This window comes from Colias eurytheme, chromosome 8 (assembly GCF_061535395.1).
Source record: "Colias eurytheme isolate Ceu_HAF_F1 chromosome 8, ilColEury1 Martin Lab GWU primary, whole genome shotgun sequence".
NCBI lineage: Eukaryota > Metazoa > Arthropoda > Insecta > Lepidoptera > Pieridae > Colias > Colias eurytheme.
Window position 1 is genome coordinate 11,737,132 of NC_142987.1, and position 27,495 is coordinate 11,764,626.

Genomic DNA, 27,495 nt, shown 5'->3' on the forward strand with positions numbered 1-27,495 from the left:
CTTGCTTTTTATTTATTTCCCCCGTTTTTGAAAATCCAACAGTTATGACAGTACTGATACATTTTTTTTTCAATAATCGTTGGTAAATTTTTAACCTTATTAGAAATTGGTGGTAGATAATTAGATCTTCATTGAGATTATGCCATTGATTCTAAAAATACATATACAATTTTGGAATGAAAAATAATAAGCTGCTTTAAATTAAATCTTATTTGTAGAGTACCATCATTCAGTATAAAATTATTCTGATCTAATTAATTTTATTTTGTACCTACTCTACTTGTTGCACTTATAATTTTCATTTATATCCTATACAAATTGCAATCATAATAATAAGTTGTGTTATTAAATTTTAACAGTAGGTACATAAATGCATCTATTACTTATAAGAATTAGAAAATTTGTTTACCTACAATTTATTCACTAAATCTGAATTAGGAACTATTTTGAGTCTGGCAGTAGGCAGATAAATTTCTGTAAAGTCAATTTCTTCTAAGTTATCAAAAGATAGAACAATGAAATTTCTATGAAAAAACGTGGAAAAAACAAAGCAAGTGAAGATCAATATTTTTTTTAAATATACACAATATTACAGCTTAGACATTTTCGTAATATTAAATCTTCATTTATTTCCATAAATCAACCAAATAACCCATTCACTCTCAAAAACTTACAAGTAGAAAATATATCGTTTCAAATAAAAATATAAATAGATACCAATTTTTATGAAATCAAAAAGAATAGGGTCATTATCGTGCTTATTATGAAAATAACAAAATTGTATCCTATGAGCAATGGAATAGCAACGACAGAGTTCTGGAAATGCGACCCCACTTTTGAAGTGCATTTGCATTTGATACCAAAATTAAAGTGAAAGACAAAAGCTTTAATCTAGCATCATCTATATATAGGTACAATATTCTATAAATTAACATAGGTACATAACAACAACATGGGCGTAGCTAGCCATGGGCTCAGGGTGGGGCAATCATATAAAATAATATGTAACTAGAAACAGTACCCGAGGTCTTATCCCGGTTAAATTTTAGGGTTCCAAACCTCAAAAGGAAAAAACGGAAACCTTATAGGATCACTTTGTTGTCCGTCTGTCTGCCTGTTTATCTTTAAACTTTTTTCTCAGGAACGCGTAGAGATATGAAGCTGAAATTAATATTAAATACTAATATCTACCGTCCCTTGAAGCTGTGAAAAAAATCAAACTTATAAACCAACGCAATCAAAAGATACAGCCGTTTATACTGTAAAATTTCGCAAATTGCGACTTTCGCAAGGGAATCATAACCTACAGGGTCATAGAAATCTAAATAACGTGTCTTGTTATTTAGATTTCTATGTACAGGGTACTTTCTGTGAACACAGAATCTAGAAATTTGGTAAGAACATCTTATATGACAGATAGAAGAATAATTGTGGAAAATATAAATTTTCTGTAACAACATATAAACAGGCTCATCCGCAACCATCGGTGCGCAAGTTCAACTCGCGGTTTGTATTTCATAAAAAATGGTCAGAAGGGTCTGGCTGGCCTTGTATCAAGAAATAAGTTAACAGTTGTGTCTTCTAGATACTACATGGATGTAGTTAATAGTAGACACAACCAAAAAACCGGCCAAGTGCGAATCGAACTCACGCACCGAGGGTTCTATACAAACATGTTTTTTTTGTTGTTACTTTAAATTTATGCTTTTCGCAATTTTTTTCTTTATCTGCGCTATAAGAAGTTACATAATACAGATTCTGGTTTCACGGGAAGTACCCTGTAGGTTTTGTTTCTTGGGACCCTTTCGATTATTGAATTTTTTTTGCAAAAGCGGCTGTATCTTTTTGATTGCTTTGCCTAGTAGTTGGATTTTTCATTTTTTTTTGCTTCAAAGGACCTTAGATTTGAGTATTCGTAATTCGATAATATTTTAAACAATACGTCCACGCGTTCCTGATAAAAAAAGGTGTCGATAGGCAGACGGACAACAAAGTGATCCTATCGCTTTTTTTAAGGGTTTCGCTTTTTTTCCTTTTGGTGGTTCAGAACCCTAAACATAATATGTTTGGGGCTACTTTATTATACAGTTTAGCTTTCTGTTAATACAATAATTTGATTTATTAATTTCTTTTTTACCATGAAATATAGTTTAAAAAGTTTTTGGACAATATATCTCAAAAACTATCCACTTTGGGGCAAAAGTTATTAATGTGACCTTTTTTGTAGAGAATAAAATTTCGCATCTTTTCTACTTGTAAACTTTTTCGTAAATCTGAATGTTTTCCATTGCCCATATTTTTTTAGTATAGAACGTTTAATGTAGAAATGCCGCGGGCGGCCGAAATAAACTACTTACCTATAAATTTTTAAACACTACAGCACATCTTTTTTTTTAGTTTGTTGAATTTGTACCATTATAATACTATGCATACCTTGAAATTTTCGATTAAACGCCCAGTAGTCCAAAATAAAACGTTCTATAACTCAAAAAGTACGGGCATTAGAAAAAAAATCAAACAAATACTGTAGTGTAGAAAATAAAGTGCTCCTAAAAAATGAATAGATGCATTTTATTGATTAATCAAATATTTTAAGAGTTATTAGCCAAAAACGATAAACCGGTTCATTAAATAGGCCATAAATCGTAAACGGTAAGTTTTACAAAAAAGTTTACAAGATGAAAAAGATGCGAAATTTAATTCTCTACAAAAAAGTCATAATAATTTTTTCCCTAAAGTAGATAGTTTCCGAGAAATCGGAGAAAAAGATTGCGTTTGTGTACGCATATGATAAATCATACCAGCTTTTTGTTTTGATCGCATTTTTTTATGTCTACCGATGACTTTTGAGTGTGAATTTCTTACAAATATTAAGTATATAGTAAGTACCTGGATAATTTAGTTTTTTAAATTTGGTTAGGTACCTTCCAGGTCAGAGCCAGGGTGGGGCAAGCGCCCCACCCTGCCCCACCGTGGCTACGCCCATGAACAACAATATAAATTTTAATTTAATAGATTCTTAATATCAATATGGGAATTCATACAAGCATGAAGTAGGTAGTTACACAAAATAAAAAAAATTGAAATTTTTGTTCTGTATGTTGTCCAGCTTTCACAATTATTTCTGGCAAAAACTACTGAACAAAATTTAGATTTTTTTACAAAAATATTATAGTTACATAACTAACTACTTATTAACAGATAGGCTACATATAATTTATTTTAAGAATATATTTTAAATTTTTTAGTTGAATTTGAATCTACGCAAACGCGAACGAAGTAGGATAATATAGATTTAAAAATCTTTGGCATTATTTAGGTAGTTAGAAATAATAGGAAACATTGATGAATAAAATTATTACGTAGAGCGAGTGGACTCGTGGCTTCAGCCTTCAAATAAATCAAAATATATTATGTAGTTTTATCTTAGTTGCTTCATTGAATAAGATGCATTCATAGATGGTCATCTTGGTCAATAGCAGAAAAGTCGTAACATGCTCTTAATAGTATAATTTAACTAACTTTCCACCCGCGGCTTCGCCCGCGTTTGCAAAGAAAAACCCGCATATCAATAAGCAATCCCGTTCCCGTGGGATTTCCGGGATAAAACCTATCCTATGTGTTATTCTGATGTATAAGCTATATTGTGGTAAAGTTTCATTCAAATCCATTCAGTAGTTTTTACGTGAAAGAGTAACAATCATCCATACTTACAAACTTTCGCCTTTATAATAGTAGTAGGATCGATAGAAACTGTAGGTACTTACATAGTATTTTTACTATTATTGTAATAAGTCAAAAATTTATATTTACAAAAAAAACTAAACATGGATCATGGGAGGGACCTGATTGCAAATAAAAAGGAAATGTAAAAATCGGTTCATCCAGTGCAATGAACTGTAAATGAACCATTGCTCAGAACCAAAAAAAAAATTCTAATTGAGAACCTCCTCTTCAAGAAGGCGTTTGAGAATATGGTATTTATTAAAATGACACGAATGCCTCGATCAAAGAATAATCGGGACAGCGCGGCGCGGAGCGGCGTTAGAACTTTCGGTTGTATTCTCAGCTGCGCCGGCCTTGAATTAAGAGAACTGTCCTGTGGTTTAGGAAGTGATAAATTTTAACTATAAGTTTTAAACTTAGATTTACAATTCCATTCATGAAACAGGACATATTTTTGTTTGTTTATTGTATCAATAATTCCTACCACCTATTGTAATTGAATATTCTATCACCTATACTCGTGTGTAAATCGGTAATTACTGTGTACATGTAAAATGTGATTAAATATAGTGATGTTGATTATTACTATAATACTATTACTAGATACAAAGTACATTCTTCATTTAAATACATCTCTGTGTGTTTAGGTACACAATGAGCTGATTACATAACAAGTGAGATATTTAACTGTATGTACTGTATTTACTTTATTGACTTTGTATTCAATTCTAAATGTTACTCGCATAAACCAAAAATGTTATATTATTTTAAGATTCAGAATTTGATGATTGAAATATCTCTATTCCATTAGGAGTACAGGGATGACAGGAATAAAAACAACCATATTACGTACGTAATTTTATTTTTTAACAATTATGTACATAAATAAAATAGTTTCGCTTACATAATTACTGATTTATAATACATCGAATAAACGTTCGAACTTAACTCTATATGCATCTATACTACAACTCTAGGTAAGATTCAGACGCCGCGACAATATAAAAAAATGCGCTACCATAGAAAATTGTACTAAAATCGGTAACAATTTAACATGCATCAACATCATTATTTTAGAACTAGAATAATTATCTGTATTGTCTAAGTTTGACATTTCATTTCGCGGCAAAAAGTGACAGGTGAAATTCGAAGTGAAGGCGATTTTTTATTTTTTAATGCTACGTTGCTGCCTGGTGGGGCGGAGGGCTAGGGCTCCGCTCACTTGGCGAGCTCCTTCATGCGGTTGAGGGCGGAGCCCGCGCGGAACCACGCGATCTGCTGCTCGTTGAGCGAGTGGTTCAGCTTGATGCGCTCAGAGCTGCCGTCCTTGTGCTTGATCTCGCACTCCACGGGCTGCGAATACACAATAAATTTAGGATATTTCTAAGAATACGGAGTTATTTTTTACACAAATCGTGAAAAAAACTCAAACTCAAACATTTATTTATTCAATTGTTAGACTTCTTTTAGAAGCACTTTCGAATCGTCATTACATATTTAGTTAATTTCAATGTAGGTACTTTAAAAATGCCAATACAATGTTAAAAAAATATTATTAATTTACATATTTGTTTGATTTGCTGTGTTTAAAACTATGCGTTAGTTTAAGTTACAATATGATAATGCGATATTTATATTTCAATTAATTTGTTAATTTAACACGTTTGATTGAACTTAGGGATATCTAAGTCTCAAAATCAATCCTCAACTTTTAAAACTACACGATTCTACATATTGACGTGACAACGTCTTATAATTCGATAGAGCCGGATGCACGCACGAAAAAACATGACTCATGCGGCGTTACTTCGCTCTGAGGCGTTCCATGTAAGGTTTGAAGTGCAAGCGAGAGCGCGGAACGAGAAAGAAGCACAATCGGTCGTTGTCACGTTCAACTATCGTCAGTAAACCGACTTTACAGACAACCAATTTTTTTTTCGTGTTTTCCTTACTAAAGCTTTAAATATAACTTTAAATAAATACAATACCTTGCCAGGCGCCAGTCCGTTGAGTCCCAACAGGGAGATCTTATCCGTGGGTTGGATCTTGTCGTAGTCGGCCGGGTTCGCGAACGTCAGCGGTAATAGACCTTGCTTCTTGAGGTTTGTCTCGTGGATACTGGAAAAATGAAAGTTTATGAATTTGTTGTTAAAAAAGTAGTGTAGAAAACAATATTGTACCAATGGTGTTTATAATTATTTAAAGTATTGTTAGAAAAAGTAAATAATAGTACAGTAAAGGTTTCATTGAGTTAATTTTCCATATTCACAATGTTTATATTGGAGACTAAAGTTTTTATTATGGAATAAACAACGGAATAAAAATTTTTAAACAACATTTTTTTGTGTTACAAGGTGTGTGTAGCGTGCCATTTGTAACTTGTCGAGTGAAACATACTATTTCCAACTTGTTGTGTATAGCGTGTCATTTGAAAAGTTTCGTGTGTAGCGTGCCATTTGTAACTTGTTGTGTGCAACATGCCATTTACAACTTGTGATTAGCATGTCATAAATCATAATATGTAACTTGTAGTGAGTTGCATGCCATATGTAACCTTTTGTGTGTAGCATGTCACTTACCGCGCGAAAGACTTGACAATGATGGCTCTGCCGCCCAAATGCCTTGGCTCCAACGCAGCGTGTTCCCGGGAAGATCCCTCGCCGTAGTTCTCATCGCCGACCACACACCACGGGGTGCCGGCCGCCTTGTAGGCGCGCGCTGTGGCGGGCACGGGGCCCCACTCGCCCGTGAGCTGGTTGCGGACCTTGTTCAGTTCGCCGTTTTCAGCGTTTGTTGCGCTGTGGGTAGATAATATTTTTTTGAAGTGAAAACTTCTTTAGCGGCGTTGTGTATAAAATCTTAAACTCGCGTCAGGACACGTGACCTGATCGAAAAAGCGTAAGACGGATGGATATCAAACATTCTCAACGTTAATAAACAAGTTTTCACTTCTGCCGGCACTCCCGGAGTGCGACCCATCTTTTTTTTATTTTAATTCATCTTTTAACAATTTTTTTATGAATAGGCGTTGCAGTGTGGGTAATAATAGGAAACTCACTTAGTTATGAATGAGCATTTTTTTAATACTAGTCTACTGAGAAGTATTGGTAATTACAATTTTATTGAAGAATTCGAATATTAATCGTATTATACACGTCGCTTTGCACTCAAGTCAATCAAATTGCTTAAACTTAGAAATTTTTAACTCGTGTTAAATTTTGCAAGTAATTTTTTTTTTGAACAAATTTACGATTTTTATAAAGAAGTATGTAGATATCATTTAAGCGTGAAAGTATAACGGTAAGTCTTATCTTAGCATGAATTGCAATATTCCATACAAAATCTTTTCCTACCACATTTATACTCAACTCACGTGATAAACATATTATTGGAGATGTTGTCCAGATGCCCTCTGTACTTCAGCCAAGGTCCGGCAGCCGAAATGTGGTCCGTTGTGCACTTGCCCTTCACCTTGATGAGGATGGTGAGGTCCGTGAGGTCCTTGCCGTTCCACTTGTCGAAGGGCTCCAGGAGCTGCAGGCGGTCGGAGGTGGGAGACACGTCTACTTGCACCTCTGGGGTTGGAATTAGTAATTAAGTTAAATTTTAGTTTTTATCCACAATATTATGCGGAGAGGTAATTAATCAGCAGATATTTATTTATTTAAAATTATATTAAATAGTTTCGATTGAGTTTGTCACGGGGTTTATAATGGATTCGGACAATTTTTTACTAGTTTATAACGTGAATTATTTGTTTATCATTTATCCCGTTGTTTCGAAGTCTTTTATAACTCTTACAAAATGAATCCGCCGAAAGCTTCCGACATCATGAACTTCTTGCCGTCTGACCCTCCTTAAAACTTACTTTATTTGTCACTAAATATCAAACAAATACTAACTGCTGCCATCAGCGGGCGGGTGTTCGTATGTGTCCTGTCCGGGGTCGAACCCCTTGGTGGGCAGCTCGTCGCCGAACGGGTCTGATAGCTTGAACTTCTTGCCGTCAGACCCTTGGAGTTCGTCTGTCACCGGGTTGAAGTCCAGGCGACCTGCATAAATAAAACAAGTAGGGTTATGGAGTGTTATATAATGTGAATGGTATGTTATGAAACGGCTTAAGCTTTGCTTACAAATTTCAGCTCTTTTTCTGCAATTTTTAACTTCTTCATCCATAATCATCCATCCATGCGTATGTTTTCAAGAACGTGACGTATTTCATTATATTTAACCATACGTGCATGTGTGTGCACGCTTGCGTGTGTGTGGCTGTGTATGTGTAGCTGCGTGTGTATGTCTGTCTGTATATACTAACCGGCAATAGACAGAGCAGTGACGAGCTCCGGGCTGGTGACGAAGCAGTGTGTCGCCGGGTTGGCGTCGTTGCGGCCGGTGAAGTTGCGGTTGTATGACGTCACTATCGTGTTCTTCTCGCCTTTCTTGACATCCTTGCGGTCCCATTGCCCGATGCAGGGGCCACACGCGTTCGCTAACACCTAAATAAGTGTTGAGGTTTAATATTATACACATATTACTCGCTTATTTTATTAAGTTACTGAATAATGGAAACGGAAGCAAGTCCCTTTTATAATGGACCCAGCAGACAGCAACAACAGTTTTTTTTTCTAGCGGGAGAGCTAATGACTAATTTATCTGAACAAAAATATATGATATTTGAATGTAAATAAAAATACTAGTTTTACTTCATTTCCATGGGAATTCTGATGCATTTTTGAATTACTACAAATTTTATCCATCGCTACTCTTAACCCCTGTATTACTCATCACTATTTACTCCAATAGACGCGCGGCGCGGCTACTCTCAATTTTCGCAAAAACCACCTCTTCCAACTACGAAAAACAAAAAACAAAAACAAAACTCACAGTGCCACCAAAGTCCCTGAGCGTTTGTGCAATACCGTCCCGCTCGATGGTAGCGCGCACTTGTTCTGAGCCGGGCGTCACGTTGAACGGGATCTTGGATTTTAGTCCGTGACTGAGCGCCTGTAATACGGGGGTAGGGGTTAAAATTATTATAATAACGAGTAATATTATTGAAAAAAAAAAAAAAAAAACTGAGAGTGAAAGCAAAGGTTATACTTTAATCAAGTTTTTAACTGAATTACATTTCCGAATATTAAACTGAATTTCTTTACAGGCAAGTGGCAATTGTTTAAAATGATTTATTTTATTAAAAACTTTTACTTATTTAAAAAAAAATGGAAATTGACGTATTTTTCTCTTTGTTTTACTTTTAGCTATTGAAAACTAAAAAGATCATTTAATTTTTAACTTTCAGGTAACATAAAATGATTAAAAATAACAAAAACAACCGACGAGAGAAAGTCTAAAAAGCTTCATTGATTTAACAATTTAACAAATTTAAAGATACATTTCTATGTCCACATTTAAAACTAACACTTAAATCTAAGTATCTCCCACAAATCCGACTCGAAGGACAATTTCCACTTTTTTTTAACTCAATTCTAATCTTATTATCCCAAACTCACCTCTTTCACAATACTGGCGCACCTGCCCATATCCTCATACGAGGAATTAGTACAGGATCCAATAAGACCAACACGGATATCTACCGGCCAGTCGTTCTTTTTGGCTGCTTCACCTAATTTGGAGATGGGGTTTGCAAGGTCGGGGGTGAAAGGTCCGTTCACGTGCGGCTCCAGGGTTGATAGGTCGATTTCGATCAGCTGCAAGTTTGGAATTGGTTAGTATAATATGAGACAGTGCATTTTGAATCTGTATATAGGAACCATTTGTGTTACAATAAATATGAAATTCTCAAAAAAGTTAATATACTATAGACAAATAATTTAATTTAATTGAACTACAAAAAAACAAACTTTTTCAAATGTATTGTTTGCAGAATGTTCAGTTCTACGCTATAACAGACTTTAAATTATATAATTTACTTTTTTGAATTTGAACATATCCCTTACATTATTGCAATGAGCAACTTCTAACCAACATTTTCCCAAAAAAATAAGAAAAAAATCCACTGCCATTAATATCTTTAAATTTGCATAATTACCTGATCATAAGGTGCCTTAGGGTCGGGTGTGAGAAGGTGTTTGTACGAGTTGGCAGCTGAGGCGACTCCCTGGCGTCCGGTCGACTTGAGGTAGGCCTCCATGCGCGAGTTGTAGGGGAACACCTGGTTAAATATCAACCATTATTTCTAAGCTTTTCATAGATTTACAGTTTACAAAAATATTTGTATTAACAGATAAAATAACAGTGCCGTACAAGTGCAAGTGTTGAATTATATAAATTATTTTTTACACATTTTTTTTTGGAATATGATAACTTTTTTGAAAGATCTATTATGTACTCCACTTTGTCGATTGTCCCTCTCTTCACCTATACCTCACTTTGACGACCAAAAAATCGCAAAAAATCACAAAAAATGTAAAAAAATCTCACACTAGTGGTAGCACCGATCTCAGCGCCCATATTACAGATGGTGGCCATGCCGGTACATGAGATGGAGTCAACTCCAGGCCCGTGGTACTCCACTATGGCACCGGTACCACCCTTGACTGTGAGGATGCCGGCTACCTTGAGGATCACGTCTTTGGGGCTCGTCCAGCCGGAGAGTTTGCCTGGCGAACGATAAAAAATTGATTTAAAAAAATATTCCATTTATTAATGGTACATTTTTAGGTTCTATAATATATGTCATTGTACGCTTGCTGATCGCTGGTGTTGTGTTTAGTCTTGTGTTATTTTTATAAGCTTTAATTTTTTAAAACACGTTTAATTAATCTTGAGAAATACTTATTTATTTAAAAAAAAATCTGTTTGCAGTAATGTATAACATTTAGTATTTTTAAATAAATTACTTTTTATTTAATTATAACTCGCTGTTCAGATAAATCTGTAATATCCCATATATCTGTTCCGTTTCAAGGTATGAAACGTTCCTATTTATTATGTTTATGTAACTTACTGACTATAGTGATTTATCTACACTAATATTAAAGCTGAAGAGTTTGTTCGTTTGTTTGAATCTCAGCCCCCCTAGTCAAGTGGCTTTCTGTTAGCGTAGCGTTCAATAGAATAGACTACGAATGTATGAGATTGACGTAGGCTGTAGATAAACGTACAGGTTACGTCAATCTCATACATTCGTAGTCTATTCTATTGAACGCTACGCTAACAGAAAGCCACTTGACTAGGGGGGCAGGAACTACTGATCCGATTTGAAAAAATCTTTCTGTGTTAGATAGCCCATTTATCGAGGAAAGCTATAGGCTATACATCATCACGCTAAGACGAACGGGCGCGGAACCATGCGGATGAAACCGCGGGGCGCAGCTAGTTATTTATCCCAATTGTATCTTCATTTTCATATTGCTTGCACAATGATAATAGCTTGTTGTACAATATCTGAATATTTACGTCATGTAAATCATTCTTTTATCAGATTCAGTAGATTACAAAGCGAATGCGAGATATCAAGAATGATGACAAACTTTTACTTGAAACAATGGATTTCTTTGGTTAATTTTATAAATATGTATTATAATCTTTTATCACCTCGGATTACTTATACTTGATAATTATGAAAAATATTTGTAAATTTTATCTTTTTATTTCACTTCAGAATTCGTAAGGACATTCATATTTTTTTTTGTAAGATCAGCATGGTTGACAAAAGTATTTCTCAAATACAATTCGTATATAATTCCTTATAAACTTACAATGATTAATGAAAATTAGAAGCATTAAGTTCCACCATCCTTTTTTAAAGTCGGTTAAACACAAAGCATCTCTCAATTAATATAACACCTACACTTATAAGTTATAACCAATTGCGCCCATTAAGAGGACACTCGATAGCGCATATCATTGAACAATACCTTGTTATCATGTTTGTTTTACGTAACCGCCTGCGCAAACCTACGGAAACATTGAGCACCTTTTTTCCAATGTTTGTTCTATATACCGGGAGATACTGACACAAAATTTCGAGTCATTTGTAACAGGATGGCGGTTCTACAGGGTTCTTAGTACGCAATGACAAAAAGAAAAATGATGGTGTGAACGCTGGTACCGGCGGCTTAGTCGCGTGGGCGTTAGTCGAACTCGTCGGAAAATAGCGAAAGTCAAACGATTTGTAACAGTATGGCACTTATTTTTCCTGTAAGTTTGAGGATCAACGAATATAAATACAAAATTTCAAAGATCTAGGTGTTGGAAATCTTCACTTATATAAATTAATAATAAATTTATTTTTCAAGTATGACAGCACTTTTTCCCCCTACTAGAAGTATGGCAAATATAATAATGGTCACATTTTATCAAATACTCTCCAAAAAGCCAAATGCAATACTGGTACAAAAAGATAGGCGAAATAAAAAAAATTTGCAGATTTTCGGCGGTATGGCGACCATTTGGAATCGTCCGAAAAGTATGGCATGGCGATTTTCGTAAATGGCTGCACGACGATGGTTACCTGTGCAAAAGTTAGCTTGGTACAAATGGTTGAATAATTGTTTTTTTTAACTCAACACATTCGCGTCGGTATGGCGGGCTGTAAGTCATACCGGAAAAGTATGGCATGACACTACCGCCTACTTCTTTTTTATGGGCTATCGGTAAATTCTAAAATTTTTGTGTTACAAATCGTTTGACTTTCGCTATTTTTTCGACGAGTTCGACTAACGCCCACGCGACTAACCCACCGGTACCAGCGTTCACACCATCATTTTTCTTTTTGTCATTACGTACTAAGACCCCTGTAGAACCGCCATCCTGTTACAAATGACTCGAAATTTTGTGTCAGTATCTCCCGGTCTACTAGCGATAAATGTATTTTAAGAAATTATTGTTTAGTACACTGCAGGTACGGGAGCCAGGTGCAAATTTGGTTAATTATTTCCTCTTAAGAGATAATTCGTCAGACGCCTCAGAGTATAGTATTATAAAGCCTCGTGAACGTCAGCTGGCGCTCGGTTGGGGGGGTGAGCGGTTGTAGCCTCCCACGCACGTAGGAAAAAAAATACATTCATTCATTCATTTCCTCTCAGCTAAAAATTTGTCAAATTGTAGCTAACCCAATATCTCAACGAAAAAAAATAATCAGCTGGTTACAACATGGTGTATTATACGTCAGCTGGTGTCTCGAACATGAAAGTTAAATTTAAAGAAAAATTTATTTTCTGTGATTTCCTCTCAAACAAAAATTTACCTGATGATAGCTTATATGTAACTGTGGATAAATATATAGGTCAGCTGGCTGTATCTTGGTGGAAAAACCGTCAGCTGATACGGGAGGCTACAACCGCTCTTCCCCCCAACCGAGCTCCAGCTGACGTTCACGAGGCTTCATAATACTATATTTTGATGCATTTTACTAATTACCGCTTGTGAGGAACTTGGTCATAAAATCTGTTCCTGGCTCCCGTACCATAGTATCATGTCAATGTTTATTGCTTCAATTTAACGTCAATAGAATTGAAGGGTATTAAAAGTTTTATCAAATATCTATAGATAGAAAGCATAAGATTTCACTGCTCTATAATATTGTTTTGTTAATAATATTAATTTTATGAATGTTGAGGGAGTTTGCAATTGACCAACGATAAATTGTAAAAAATTGGTCATAAATATCTTTAAATATATTCTTATAATCTTGTTTTTTTTTTATTAAAATCAACTAGGTATGCGTTTTATCGGTCGACTCATTTGGCGCGTTGAGAGTAAAATTTCGAGATAGTAAAAGTTAAATTATTGTATTTGCAACAATGTAAAAAAGTTGAACCCAATTAACTCATTTTTTATACAAATGTGCTTATCTTGAAAATACGCTAGGGTTATCAAGGTGACTTCAGTCATAAATAGAACTACCAATTTTTTACCGTAAGGAGATTTTGAACAGACATTTGTATACAGATTATAATAATACATATTACGTTATTGAAAGACAACATAAACAAATATAAACAAAAATAAAAAAAAACATCGTGTGTGCCGAGCACACGTGTCAAAAGTGAAACATCTTAAGATGCAAAAACACCAAAATCGTCGCATTACTCCATGACGTGACGGCATTGCCATGACGCGACCTTGATATTTTACTCTCAACGCGCCTAAAGAAGTTTCATTTCAAAAATGCTCCAAAAACATATCAACTATTTTCGGGAATAAGAAATATATTTCCATTTTTCAAGTACATTTATAAATGCATGCATCCATTGACACACGGCACGAGTATAAGTACCTATTGATAACGAACTGCGTATTACACTCGTATAAAATATAATTTATATTTATACATATACAGCACTACGTCTGTCTACGCAAAGATCAAATGTCGATAGGACGGCCCTGAGAAGCATATGTATGTATATAATAATTTGACACAATTAAATTAAAAAGAAGTTAGGCATATTTCTACTCATATTCAATTTAATTTGGCTTTCGAAATTGTTCTTTTATCTGTTTTATATCTTATATATAAAATTCTCGTGTCACAATGTTAGTCTGCATACTCCTCCGAAACGGGTGGACCGATTCTCATGAAATTTTCTGTGCATATCGGGTAAGTCTGAGAATCGACCAACATCTATTTTTCATATGTACCACGGGCGAAGCCGGGGCGGACCGCTAGTTATTGATATAATTATTTTGCGTCAGGATGTTTGTCCGCGCTAATCTCCGAAACTACGCACCGGATGTTAATGAAAATTTTCACATTTAATTTAATTGAACCTGCTTTATGGATTTTGATTATAATTGAGAGGCAGGAAAATTACTGAAAATACAATTATAAATAGGTAATTTTAAAGTACAATTATAAAATTATAAATAGGTTCACCGACTAAGAACTTTATTCTAAGTGTGAATTATTATAAACATTAAAGTCAGAATTTCTGTGTGAATAATTTTCCATAACAAATGGCTCATTAATAAAATTAATTATAACAACTTAATTCATTATAGTTAATTAACTATTAATGAATATTATCATATTAAAGCAGACATCATAATAGTGCAGTGGATAATGCATATCTATAGATCAGAGGTCGCAGGTTCATTAGGAAACGTGTAAAATATGAGTCATAATTCATATGGTATCTATACTCTTCGCTTTCTCTGTTCCTATATGTATGCTTAAATATTTGAAACTACACAACAGATTTTGATACGGTTTCTTTGAAATAGATAGAGTGGTTCAAGAGGAACGTTTTAGTATATAATTAATTATATGAATATTGAAAAGCTGAAGAATTTGTTTGTTTGATCGCGCTAATCTCAGGAACTACTGGTCCGATTTAAAAAATTCTTTGGGTATTAGATAGCCTATTTATCGAGGAATGCTATAGGCTATATACCATCACGCTAAGACCAACAGTAGCGGCGGAGTACTGCGGGTAAAACTACCGGGCACAGCTAGTCTACAAATATAAAAATTATAAATATATCGATATGGATTTGACTATAAAAGCTAACAACATACGAAAATCTTATAAATTTTATATAGATACAATTACTAACTGATAAAGTCACAATGAATACTCAATTATATAAAAAAAAAAAACTTTTCGATACATACAAGACCAACTTGAATTTTGAGTACATGAGTAGGTACATTCAAATTTCATATACAAAAGGTCATTCACCTCTATATCTTCAGTTTTATTTTTCAATCTAACTCAGTATTCTTACAAACGTGACTTTTCAATAACATGAAACTGCTAAACAGATTTAAATGAAGTGTGATACTCTATAAATTATATGTTGTGTGCATATCTATTATAGATATGCACACAACATATAGAATAAAAGTATTACCGATCTAAAATACTAGATATACCTGAATTTTATTAGGTGTGTTACATACAAAAACGTTTTATTTCATAATAGCTTTCCTCCCGCGGCTTCGCCCGCGCAGTCAAAGAAAAACCCTTATACTTCCCGTTACCGTGGGATTTCCGGGATAAAACCTATCCTATGTCCCGGGGAAAAAGTAGTGTCCTTTCTCGGGTATCATAATATCTCTATATACCAAATTTCATGCAAATTGGTTCAGTAGTTAAGGCGTCATTGAGTAACAGACAGACAGGTTACTTTCGCATTTATAATATTAAAGTATAGATTAACATTGTATTATAATAAACACGATTAATTTATAGATATAAAAATATAAACATAAAACACATAGCATTGACAAATTGGCACTTCGCCACACAACACTGCATTTATTTTCGTCTACAATTTCTATTAAATCAATTTAGATCCTACCTTGGCCCTTATTTTCATAGAAATAAGGTCTATTTTACTTGCAAGTTTGAAGATGTTGATTCAATGAGCAAAAGTTCTATGAATGGAATGTTATTGCATATTTATTTGTTTGAATTTAGAATGTCACGTTCACTTTCACGATTTGAAATCAAAACGAATTTAGAACACAATTAGAACTTATTTTTTTTTCTATTTATTGACAATTTTTTTTTCTTTGAAAATCGGAAATCTAGTTTTTAATAAACGGTAGTGTTGTTTGTTCCTCGATTAATAGTCCGGGATACATCGCCCATTTTTGCAAGTGATTACTATCAAGCTAATTTTTCGTGAGTAGCTTTATTTTGATGAGATGCCCAATAATTTCATGTACAAAACTCTCGATTGTGGTAGCTACCAGAGGAAACAAGGATAAAATATTTTGATTTGATGGTTCTCAAATATTAATTACTAACTGAATATTTTTTTTTTATGTTCAATCTCAAGATAATTATCTAAATTATTCGAAAAAATATTTGTCCTACAAAATCTATGGTTTGATCAAAGAGTCCCCCTTTCCAATGTGTATCGACACAGAGCAAGTAATATAGTAAGAGACGGCACTCAGTACTTCGATTTCGAGCTCACGCACACATATGCATGTATTACTTAGGTCAAATCTTATATACCAACCTATGAAAAATTTACGTCAAACATGACCCACATTGCTGCCAACATTTAAAAAGTAGACGTTGCTAGTGATGTCTCTTTATGAGTGCTAGTATCGATAAAACTTCATATCGATATCGATAAAATTATCGATGCTGGGTAACAACACTACTAATTCTCATCCATATATTCAAATTTATAGGAAATTAAAAATAAAACAACAATGTAGATGAATAAGTTTATTATAATATTAATTACATAATAACATTTTTAAGTATATAATATTAAAACTCACTATTACTTATCAGCAAAAATGGATAAGTAATTCCATTTGAATTTTACTGAATATCTTTATTTAGGCATGTAGGACTGAATACGGCTTAAATATTATGTGAATACAACTAGATTCACATTTTATACTTTTCCTTGAAATATTTTGCGGGATTTCTATTAAATCTCGTTCTAAATTTCGATACCAATATATCGTTGCCGTTCGGATCGCCATATTGGAATTGTATATGAAGAAGCCGTTGTTTTCTTTGGACATAATAATATCTCGTCCAATTGATTCTACAGCCAGAACATGACGTGGAGACGTTTTCTCATAAATTGTTATGTAATTATTATGTTTTATCTTCCTTATAGAACAGTCATTGGGTACATATTGCAAATATTTAGTCACAAATCACAATTATTACACACAAAGATTTTAACATTGTTTAGGTACACAATATAACACTTTTTCTTCTTTTTTCACTTTTGGCAGAAATATTACAAATTAAAAAATGTACTGTACATTAACTGAGTAAATAACAAAATTTACGATATACGAAGAACAAACTTTGTAAACATCCACCAAAACAATAAAATAAAACGCCATTTTGAATTCAAATTTCAAACAACAAATCAACATCAAGACGTTGTCTATGCTTAAGTCTTAACCATTGACAAGAAATTGAAGAAAGAAAGAAATAATTTATTAATGTACTAGCTTAAAATTAAAATGTACAAAAATAAGGTTTAAAAAAAAAAGAAGAAATAATAATAAATAATTAAAACTAAAATATTAAATCTTTTATTATATGATTACATCGGAGAGGCCAACATTAGAAATATTTTTATTTTTTCTAAATGTTGGCAAGCCAGACTTGACCTTAGGTCTTGGAAAAGTACAAAATAATTTGAACTCTATGTCAATGGAATGAAGTTTAAAATTGCTTGATAATGCAAGCCTAACCAAAACGATGTTCTAAGTGTCGACCCACTGGTGTATCGATAACGAAGTCATCATAAATGATTACTAACCAGCTGATTTTTTTATTTTCACTTATTTAATACTTATATAATTCAACAGACATATTGTCCTACAAATTGCGTAATAAATATTTGAGAACCGTCAAATCAAAAATTTTTATCCTTGTTACCTCTGTAAGCTACCACAATCGAGAGTTTCGTACATGAAATTATTGGGCATCTCATCAAAATAAAGCTACTCACGAAAAATTAGCTTGATAGTAATCACTTGCAAAAATGGGCGATGTATCCCGGACTATAAGCAAAAACAATTGAAGCGAAATTGTGAAATACGCGGCTAATGTTAATTTGAAGAGATGTCTTTTTATTCCTTTTCCACCACGATGGAAGTCAGGACTTCAAGTAACAATACTTTAATGATTGTAAGGGCTCTCAACTATACAATGCTAAATTGTGCAATTGAGGCGAGAACAAGTCTTAAATGCATACCTGTGCTATTTTTAAGCCTCTGGCTATATAGCATTTAATAAAATACATGTCTTCCTCATAAAAATTTCCTATATAAATCTATACTAATATTATAAAGCTGAAGTTTGTTTGTTTGTTTGAACGCGCTAATCTCAGGAACTACTGGTCCGATTTGAAAAATTCTTTCAGTGTTAGATAGCCCATTTATCGAGGAAGGCTATAGGCACGCTACGACCAACAGGAGTGGAGCCTCGCGGGTGAAACCGCGGGGAGCAGCTAGTAGTACATATTTTAGTCAAAATAATTTCATTCCACTTGCTAGAAGGGACATATTCATGGACAATTAGTTAAAAAGTGACTTACCAGTAAGCTTGACTCCGATAACTTTAGGGCACTTAAGTTCCCATGGGATGTCGGCCATCACGTCTACAGCATCAGCACCACCAACACCTGCATAAGATATAAGTATGTATTTTTTTTATAAGTATGTATATTTTTTCAATTTCTAGTAGTACAAATAATTGGAAAATTTAAAATAGACAAAAAATTATTAATTTGATTTGACCTATGAGTTTTCTTCTAATATTATAAATGCAAAAGTTTATAAGAATATATGAATGTGTATTTATTGCTGTACTAGCGGTCCGCCCCGGCTTCGCCCATGGTACATGTTTATGTTTTCTTTCCATAAGAACCATCCTCGTACTTCAAGGAATATTATAAAAAAATAATTATCGAAATCGGTCCACCCGTTCACACGTGATGCCGTGACAACGCGAAACGGGTTTCAATTTAAATATATAGTGCTGTATTACACAAAATCAATATTTGCCAGTCAGTTCAATTCACGGCGTAAATTGTCTGGAAATAAGAGGTCATAATACGGCCCCTGATCAGCCCTGAAATCTGTCAAATAGACCTAATTTCTTATCAGCGATCTTCAAACTACCCAACTTCACTACATAGTATTAAATAAAGTCGCTTTTTCTGTCCCTATGTCCCTATGTATGCTTAAATCTTTAAAACTACGCAACGGATTTTGATGCGGTTTTTTGTAATAGATAGAGTGATTCAAGAGGAAGGTTTTAGTATATAATTTATTAGGTTTTAGACAAAGCGGGCGAAGCCGCGGGCGGTAAGCTAGTATATTATAAACGCGAGTGTTTATAAGAATATATCAATGTGTATTTGTTACTCTTTCACACAAAAACAGCTGATCAGTTCTGTATGAAATTTATTAAAGGGACCTTATTGCTTATCAGCGATCTTCACACTACCCAAATTAACATATAAATCAAATAAAAAAAATAATTTAGTAACACAACATTAAAAAAATGTTGTGTGGTTTTATGAAACCACGGTAAAAATGAAACTCAGGCACAAAATTATCGTTACACAGACCAAAAAGTTTGAGACGATGTAATAAAAGTTTCACATTAAAAATTATACTAACCAATACACAGTCCTCCAAGACCACCTCCATTAGGTGTGTGCGAGTCGGTACCAATCATCAGCAGACCGGGGAAGGCATAGTTCTCCAGGATGATCTGATGGATGATACCAGACCCTGGCTTCCAGAAACCCACGCCGTACTTGGCCCCCGCGGTTTCCAGGAACTTGTATACCTCTTTGTTGATATCCTAGGTATAGATTGATAGTAGTTATGTGAGGTATAAAGCTTTTCTAATGAGTAAATATACCATTACAATATGCCATTTTTCTAATAATATGTACTTATCATGATTAACAAAATTTTTATATATATTTTTTTTGTAGGTATATAATTCTGTATATAAAAAGGTATTATTGTGTCGTTTTTGGAGAACTATTGTGGAATAAGTTGATAAAAATTAATTAAAAAATGAATCCATATACTTTTCTTAATTTTTTTACGACAATAATATTTTTTAAGACAATTTTTAGTAGCTCAAAACTACACAAAATGAAACTTTACAAAAAAGTTTTAGTTTCTTAATAAATCTAACAAATACCTTAGCTCTAGCCAGATCCTTTACACCGCCAATCTGCGCTTCAATCAAGTGGTCACAATGAATAGTGGAAGGCACAGCCACAGTCGGCAGACCAGATGAGATGAACTGCAACATGGCCATCTGTGCGGTCGCATCCTGCATGGCCACGCGGTCGGGGCGGAGACGGAGGTAGCTGGTGCCTCGCTCGATCTCCTGTTATCCATACTAATATTATAAATGCGAAAGTAACTCTGTCTGTCTGTCTGTTACTCAATCACGCCTTAACTACCAATTTGTATGAAATTTGGTATAGAATTATTTTGATATACCCGAGAAAGGACATAGGCTACTTTTTACCCTGGGAAATAGGATAGGTTTTATCCCGGAAATCCCACGGGAACGGGAACTATGCGGGTTTTTCTTTGACTGCGCGGGCGAAGCTGCGGGTGGAAAGCTAGTTATTGATAAGGAATGAAAAATGGTTGATGCAAACTAACAATTGGGATGTTTGTTGAGTTTTCAATGAAATAAAATTAATAAAACATAGTTGTTCATTATAGAGTAGTGAAGGAAACGAGTTTATTTTGTTATTGAGTTAAAAATGAAGGATCATAGGATAGGTGTAGTTTATGACATTGGATCTGCAACTTATTATTGTATATCTCTATAGATTGAAGGCATACATTCTTTTGGAATTGGAATTTAATTAGATTGGAAAAAATTCATAGATTATCAAATAATCTTACACTGGATTAATCAGTGAAAAGAATAATTAATGACATACAATATTTTATCAAATATTGAAGAATTAAATCCCATTTCATAATATTTTTATATCTTAACTTTTGTTTTATTTCCAAAGTAAATTAAGATTTAAAGCTGGATTCTCAAGTTATTAGAATTATTGTTTTGAATTTTGGCACAATATTTATCCTGAGTTTTTTTTCACAGTATGTTTATTTAGCTTCTTATAAAGATCTATTTGTTTATTCTTATACTTAACATGATTGTAACATTGTTTAGAACATTTGTATTAGGGATGTAACGATACATGATTTTGCCGATACGATACCGATACCGATATTTGTAGTAATGTATCGGCGATACCGATACCGATACCGATATCGATGGCTTGGTAGAAAAATAAATAGTGAATTATGCATAAAAAGTTACCAACATTTAACAGAGACAACTGTTAATCGTATTCTTTTAAATAAAAATGCCAAATCAAAAAACAACAAAACCATTTATTTTAGTATTATTATTTTACGAAGTCAGTTAAACTTTAAGTAATACACATACAATCAGTACCTAATAAAAGTTTACTATTGGTAGAGTTTTTTCAGAAAACAAAGTGCGCACGCGCGGGCGGCCTCCCGCATCGTTCATTGGGCGCGGGTTTTTGAATTATTTGATATCAAAAAAATTGGTTGTTTGTAAAGTAGGTTTACGATCGAGATGTTTACGTGATAACATAATGCAGTGGCAGCGCTCGAGATGAAACGGGAGATCGGTCCGTCTCTCTCTCGTTATACCTGCGATCGCGCTCGTGAGGTTTTGGTGTGACACAAGTTTATGAACATGTCACCCGACTAAAACGATTTTAAAAACGTTATCACGTTAAAAACTAAAAAAATTCAAAATTATTTCTTTCTTTCCTTTACATAAACAAATTTGTGATTGGAACACTCCTAGTAAGCAAATAAAATGCTTGTGTCAGGAGGTTCCGCTCTTCCTTAACACTATTACAGAAACAGAAATAAAAGAAAAAATTTAATAAAAAAATATCGGTATCGGTTGATTTATTATCGGCGATACCGATATATCGGCTTGCCGATATATCGGCCGATATATCGGTATCGGTATCGGTATCGTTACATCCCTAATTTGTATCATACAGTCATGTTTCAAATACTTTTTTTTAAGAAAATCTTTTTCAATAGGTATTCAATCCAAAATAAAAATGTTTTATTACGTTTTACATTCATTGCAATCATATTGGATTTTGTTCAACTCTTAACGGTAATTTAAATATTTATATACTGCCAAGCCAATACATAACTCATAAGTACTTGCAAGAAGTCATTAAAATAATGAAAATGCTTTTATAAATAAATGTAATCTGTTTGCATTTCAAAGACATACACAAATTACTTACAAAAAAAAAGTACCAAATATAAACAACTTAAAATTCAAAAAACAAGTGCTCTCCAAAATTTATCCTTATTATCAAAAGCAAGTGTGTCAAAGTCATTTATCAATTTTTCCTTACCTGTCCTTTAGGGTCATCGAGATGAGAGTATAAAACTTTTTCAGACAAGGTCATATCCCGACCTAACCTTTTCTTAACCACCTCTAAATTTTTCGTCAACTTCTCGTAGGGCAAAGGAGCCTTGTCGAACTTCGACATAGCGACCTAAAAAACATATTAGCTCACTTAGAACACAATATAATCGTCGCAAATCGTATTTTTCGCACTTGCATTGATTACATAACAATGTCACTGTATCACAGAAAACTTGTACAAAATCACATTTTTCGGGGATGGAAGTACCTGGGCCGCTGCGGCGGTAAGCGGGGACACGCTGAAGCATCTTTGCTGGATCTCCAAGAGAACGGTTCTCGTCCTGCCACCCTGAAAAAACAACAAACTGAACATCCTCGCGCTTACTATCCAGTGCGAACTGGATAACTAACGCAAATTAACGAGAAAGCGATAGCAATTACAGCAGAGGTAACCAAAACTGACCTCAAATATGTGACCTCTCATTCAGTAGTTATCACTAATGGTGTCTCCGATGATAAAATAGTAAACAAACTGATCGAGATAAATCATGACCATTGAACGAGTTCATTATAATAATAAATTTATTACTCGTGGAACGTGGATATAAAACGTATATCTTACCTGGCCATGCAAAACTCTCATACAGTGAGCCATGGTTGCCGGACCCCAAATATGATACCGATAAAAATATTAAGGCTTAATTTTAGAATTAATTAAATTTAGGCAGCATCTATTTTTGTTAAACTTGTACACTGTACAATTTAAATATTATTAAATAAATTAATAATTAATTGGCCGCGCGCACGACCATCCACCGAGCGAAATATATTTGGCGGAGCAAAGCTGTGGAGCTGGAGCAAAGTATGGTGGCTATGGCAATTGGCACTTGGCAGCTGTTGGCGATATGACAGCAGACAGCTGCCAGTTTATAGGCATGTTTCCTCAGCATGTTTCACATTTTATCACGTGTTGAACACAGCACTAGAGCGCATTATGCGGCATAATGCTTAACGTTGAATGTTCCAACCTCAGAGGAATAAACCTATAGAGTACTTGTATCGAGCGTATACAATTTACATATATTTGTTTCTCTCTATCTAAAGAAAACGTCGTATGAAAGAATGAGATAGCTATAGACTACAAGCTACGTTTCAACATAGTCATGGCACCACTTTTACTATAGGTACGTATTTAGATAGATAGAAGGTGATAGTGATGGGATGTGCTTCCATCGATAAAATCGTGAATGCATTTTGCATTTACGGTTTCGTGAAATAATAAATAATAAAAAAAAAAACAAAATTAATCATAAATTTCAGTTGAATACATTATTTGTTTAATCCTACGAATATAATAAATGCGAAATTATGCGAGAATGGATAACTTTCTCTTTCATTGCTGAACCGATTACAATGAAATTTTGTACATACACACATAGGATAGGTTTTATACCGGAAATCCCACGTGAACGGGAACTGTGCGGGATTTTCTTTAAAAACGCGGGCGGAAAGCTAGTATATTTTAAAATAAATTTTAAAACTTGAAATGTAACTAATTTAAAATAAAGATCAATAAAGTTAAAGGAGTGAGGAGAAAGGCACAGTCAGCATGAATTTTAACAAGTTTATAAAAGGACAGTCTTAAAGAAAACATTTTCCTTACATCCTACTAATAAAGCGAAAGTTTGTGAGGATGGATGTTTGTTACTCTTTCACGCGAATACTACTAAACCGATTACAATGAAATTTGGAAAAATTACTTTTGATCCCGTAAATCCCACAGGAATGGGAACTATGCGGGTTTTTCTTTGAAAACGCATGTATATTAAGTATGTATTTCAATAGTAGTTTCTCATCTATGAGAACTGTCATTTAATCAACCGTTTAATTTTCACATAGTTACACATTTAAAGTAATTATGTGTAAAAAAATTTCCAAATAAAAATTCACTCACACACAAATGTATTTATTATCTAAAGGAACAAAAAAAACGTAAGCGTAAGATTGCACAATTCTTCTAGAGTATCCATCTTGATAACACGCAGGCTCGAAATGCAGTGAACACAATCTAGCAAATTTCGACGGCGTCCAATCTACACGTCTCATGTTTTATACCCATTATTTATTTAGCTCTGGAAATCTAAAACAAAATGAATTTATTAATAATCTAAAAGAGAAACAACAAACTAAACAGATAAGTCAAATAAAACAACCACGTGGTATTTTTTATTTTCCTGCTGTAGAAAATTTACATCTATTATTTGCTACAACAACTACATATAAATCTGATATAAGAAACAAAATAAATAAATCAACGTTAATATGAAATAGATTTTTTGTCATAAATCGATAATATACGCTAGATGTGTTACAACACTACGGTGGTAAACAAAATGCCAAACGTGATAATATTGTGACATTTTTTAAAAATTACTTAATTCTTTTGTATTCCACAACCCCATAAAGTGGGTAAATGTTACAGTTACAACATAAACTTATAAAAAAGCGCTTGATAAAACCTTCAAATAGGGTTAGAACATAAATATTTATCAATTTGCTGAAAATCACTTACCGATGGAAAGATATTTTTTCATTGTTTTCATCCAAAACTCCCATTCGACTAGTAATAGCCGGTAGCTAAACATACAATAGTCATTTTAGCACACTGACAAATAAAAAGAAACACTATACACTTTATATTTTCTAAATATTTCGTTAAAAACACTTGACGCACCGAGACCTCCAGCTGGAAGGCAAACAAAACATAGCCGGCGCGCTACGTTTGAAGACAGTGCAGATACTCTATCGCTATCTCAATCTGACTTATGCTGTTATTGACTAAGAGTAAGTAGATTAGAAAATATGTATTTTGTTCTGTCTCAATATAAGAACTCTATAGGTTTATTCTCAGAGGAATAAACCTATAGAGTTCTTATATTGAGACAGAACAAAATACATATTTTCTAATCTACTTACTCTTAGTCAATAACAGCATAAGTCAGATTGAGATAGCGATAGAGTATCTGCACTGTCTTCAAACGTAGCGCGCCGGCTAAGTTTTGTTTGCCTTCCAGCTGGAGGTCTCGGTGCGTCAAGTGTTTTTAACGAAATATTTAGAAAATATAAAGTGTATAGTGTTTCTTTTTATTTGTCAGTGTGCTAAAATGACTATTGTATGTTTAGCTACCGGCTATTACTAGTCGAATGGGAGTTTTGGATGAAAACAATGAAAAAATATCTTTCCATCGGTAAGTGATTTTCAGCAAATTGATAAATATTTATGTTCTAACCCTATTTGAAGGTTTTATCAAGCGCTTTTTTATAAGTTTATGTTGTAACTGTAACATTTACCCACTTTATGGGGTTGTGGAATACAAAAGAATTAAATAATTTTTAAAAAATGTCACAATATTATCACGTTTGGCATTTTGTTTACCACCGTAGTGTTGTAACACATCTAGCGTATATTATCGATTTATGACAAAAAATCTATTTCATATTGACGTTGATTTATTTATTTTGTTTCTTATATCAGATTTATATGTAGTTGTTGTAGCAAATAATAGATGTAAATTTTCTACAGCAGGAAAATAAAAAATACCACGTGGTTGTTTTATTTGACTTATCTGTTTAGTTTGTTGTTTCTCTTTTAGATTATTAATAAATTCATTTTGTTTTAGATTTCCAGAGCTAAATAAATAATGGGTATAAAACATGAGACGTGTAGATTGGACGCCGTCGAAATTTGCTAGATTGTGTTCACTGCATTTCGAGCCTGCGTGTTATCAAGATGGATACTCTAGAAGAATTGTGCAATCTTACGCTTACGTTTTTTTTGTTCCTTTAGATAATAAATACATTTGTGTGTGAGTGAATTTTTATTTGGAATTTTTTTTACACATAATTACTTTAAATGTGTAACTATGTGAAAATTAAACGGTTGATTAAATGACAGTTCTCATAGATGAGAAACTACTATTGAAATACATACTTAATATACATGCGTTTTCAAAGAAAAACCCGCATAGTTCCCATTCCTGTGGGATTTACGGGATCAAAAGTAATTTTTCCAAATTTCATTGTAATCGGTTTAGTAGTATTCGCGTGAAAGAGTAACAAACATCCATCCTCACAAACTTTCGCTTTATTAGTAGGATGTAAGGAAAATGTTTTCTTTAAGACTGTCCTTTTATGAACTGGTTAAAATTCATGCTGACTGTGCCTTTCTCCTCACTCCTTTAACTTTATTGATCTTTATTTTAAATTAGTTACATTTCAAGTTTTAAAATTTATTTTAAAATATACTAGCTTTCCGCCCGCGTTTTTAAAGAAAATCCCGCACAGTTCCCGTTCACGTGGGATTTCCGGTATAAAACCTATCCTATGTGTGTATGTACAAAATTTCATTGTAATCAGTTCAGCAGTGAAAGAGAAAGTTATCCATTCTCGCATAATTTCGCATTTATTATATTCGTAGGATTAAACAAATAATGTATTCAACTGAAATTTATGATTAATTTTGTTTTTTTTTTATTATTTATTATTTCACGAAACCGTAAATGCAAAATGCATTCACGATTTTATCGATGGAAGCACATCCCATCACTATCACCTTCTATCTATCTAAATACGTACCTATAGTAAAAGTGGTGCCATGACTATGTTGAAACGTAGCTTGTAGTCTATAGCTATCTCATTCTTTCATACGACGTTTTCTTTAGATAGAGAGAAACAAATATATGTAAATTGTATACGCTCGATACAAGTACTCTATAGGTTTATTCCTCTGAGGGTTTATTCCTCTGAGGTTCCAACTACAGCAACTCGCACAATCGAGCACTAGAAAAAGTAATGCGCGTGAATTGATGCGTGCAATCGA

General features: G+C 33.6%; 1 protein-coding gene and 2 long non-coding RNA genes across 3 annotated transcripts; 1 reads left to right on the forward strand and 2 right to left on the reverse strand.

The window, feature by feature from the left end:
• Positions 1-4,571: 4,571 nt before the first annotated feature.
• Positions 4,572-23,489, reverse strand: LOC149906812 (putative aconitate hydratase, mitochondrial). Its single transcript, XM_090104983.1, has 16 exons — positions 23,239-23,489; positions 22,885-22,965; positions 22,603-22,746; positions 20,352-20,543; positions 19,814-20,000; positions 18,724-18,810; positions 10,168-10,346; positions 9,776-9,898; positions 9,237-9,434; positions 8,611-8,730; positions 8,042-8,222; positions 7,629-7,778; positions 7,100-7,301; positions 6,306-6,524; positions 5,715-5,844; positions 4,572-5,079 (listed from the first exon to the last, which is right to left on the reverse strand). Exons 1-16 carry the CDS (start codon positions 23,269-23,271, stop codon positions 4,945-4,947), a joined length of 2,361 nt encoding a protein of 786 aa, XP_089961109.1. The 5' UTR covers positions 23,272-23,489; the 3' UTR covers positions 4,572-4,944.
• Positions 23,490-24,566: 1,077 nt separating this feature from the next.
• On the reverse strand, positions 24,567-25,517 carry LOC149906813 (uncharacterized). Its single transcript, XR_016457038.1, has 2 exons — positions 25,189-25,517; positions 24,567-24,756 (listed from the first exon to the last, which is right to left on the reverse strand). It is a non-coding gene; the product is annotated as an uncharacterized LOC149906813 (long non-coding RNA).
• Positions 25,516-26,486, forward strand: LOC149906814 (uncharacterized). The gene is made up of 2 exons (XR_016457037.1): positions 25,516-25,864; positions 26,297-26,486. It is a non-coding gene; the product is annotated as an uncharacterized LOC149906814 (long non-coding RNA).
• Positions 26,487-27,495: the final 1,009 nt, after the last annotated feature.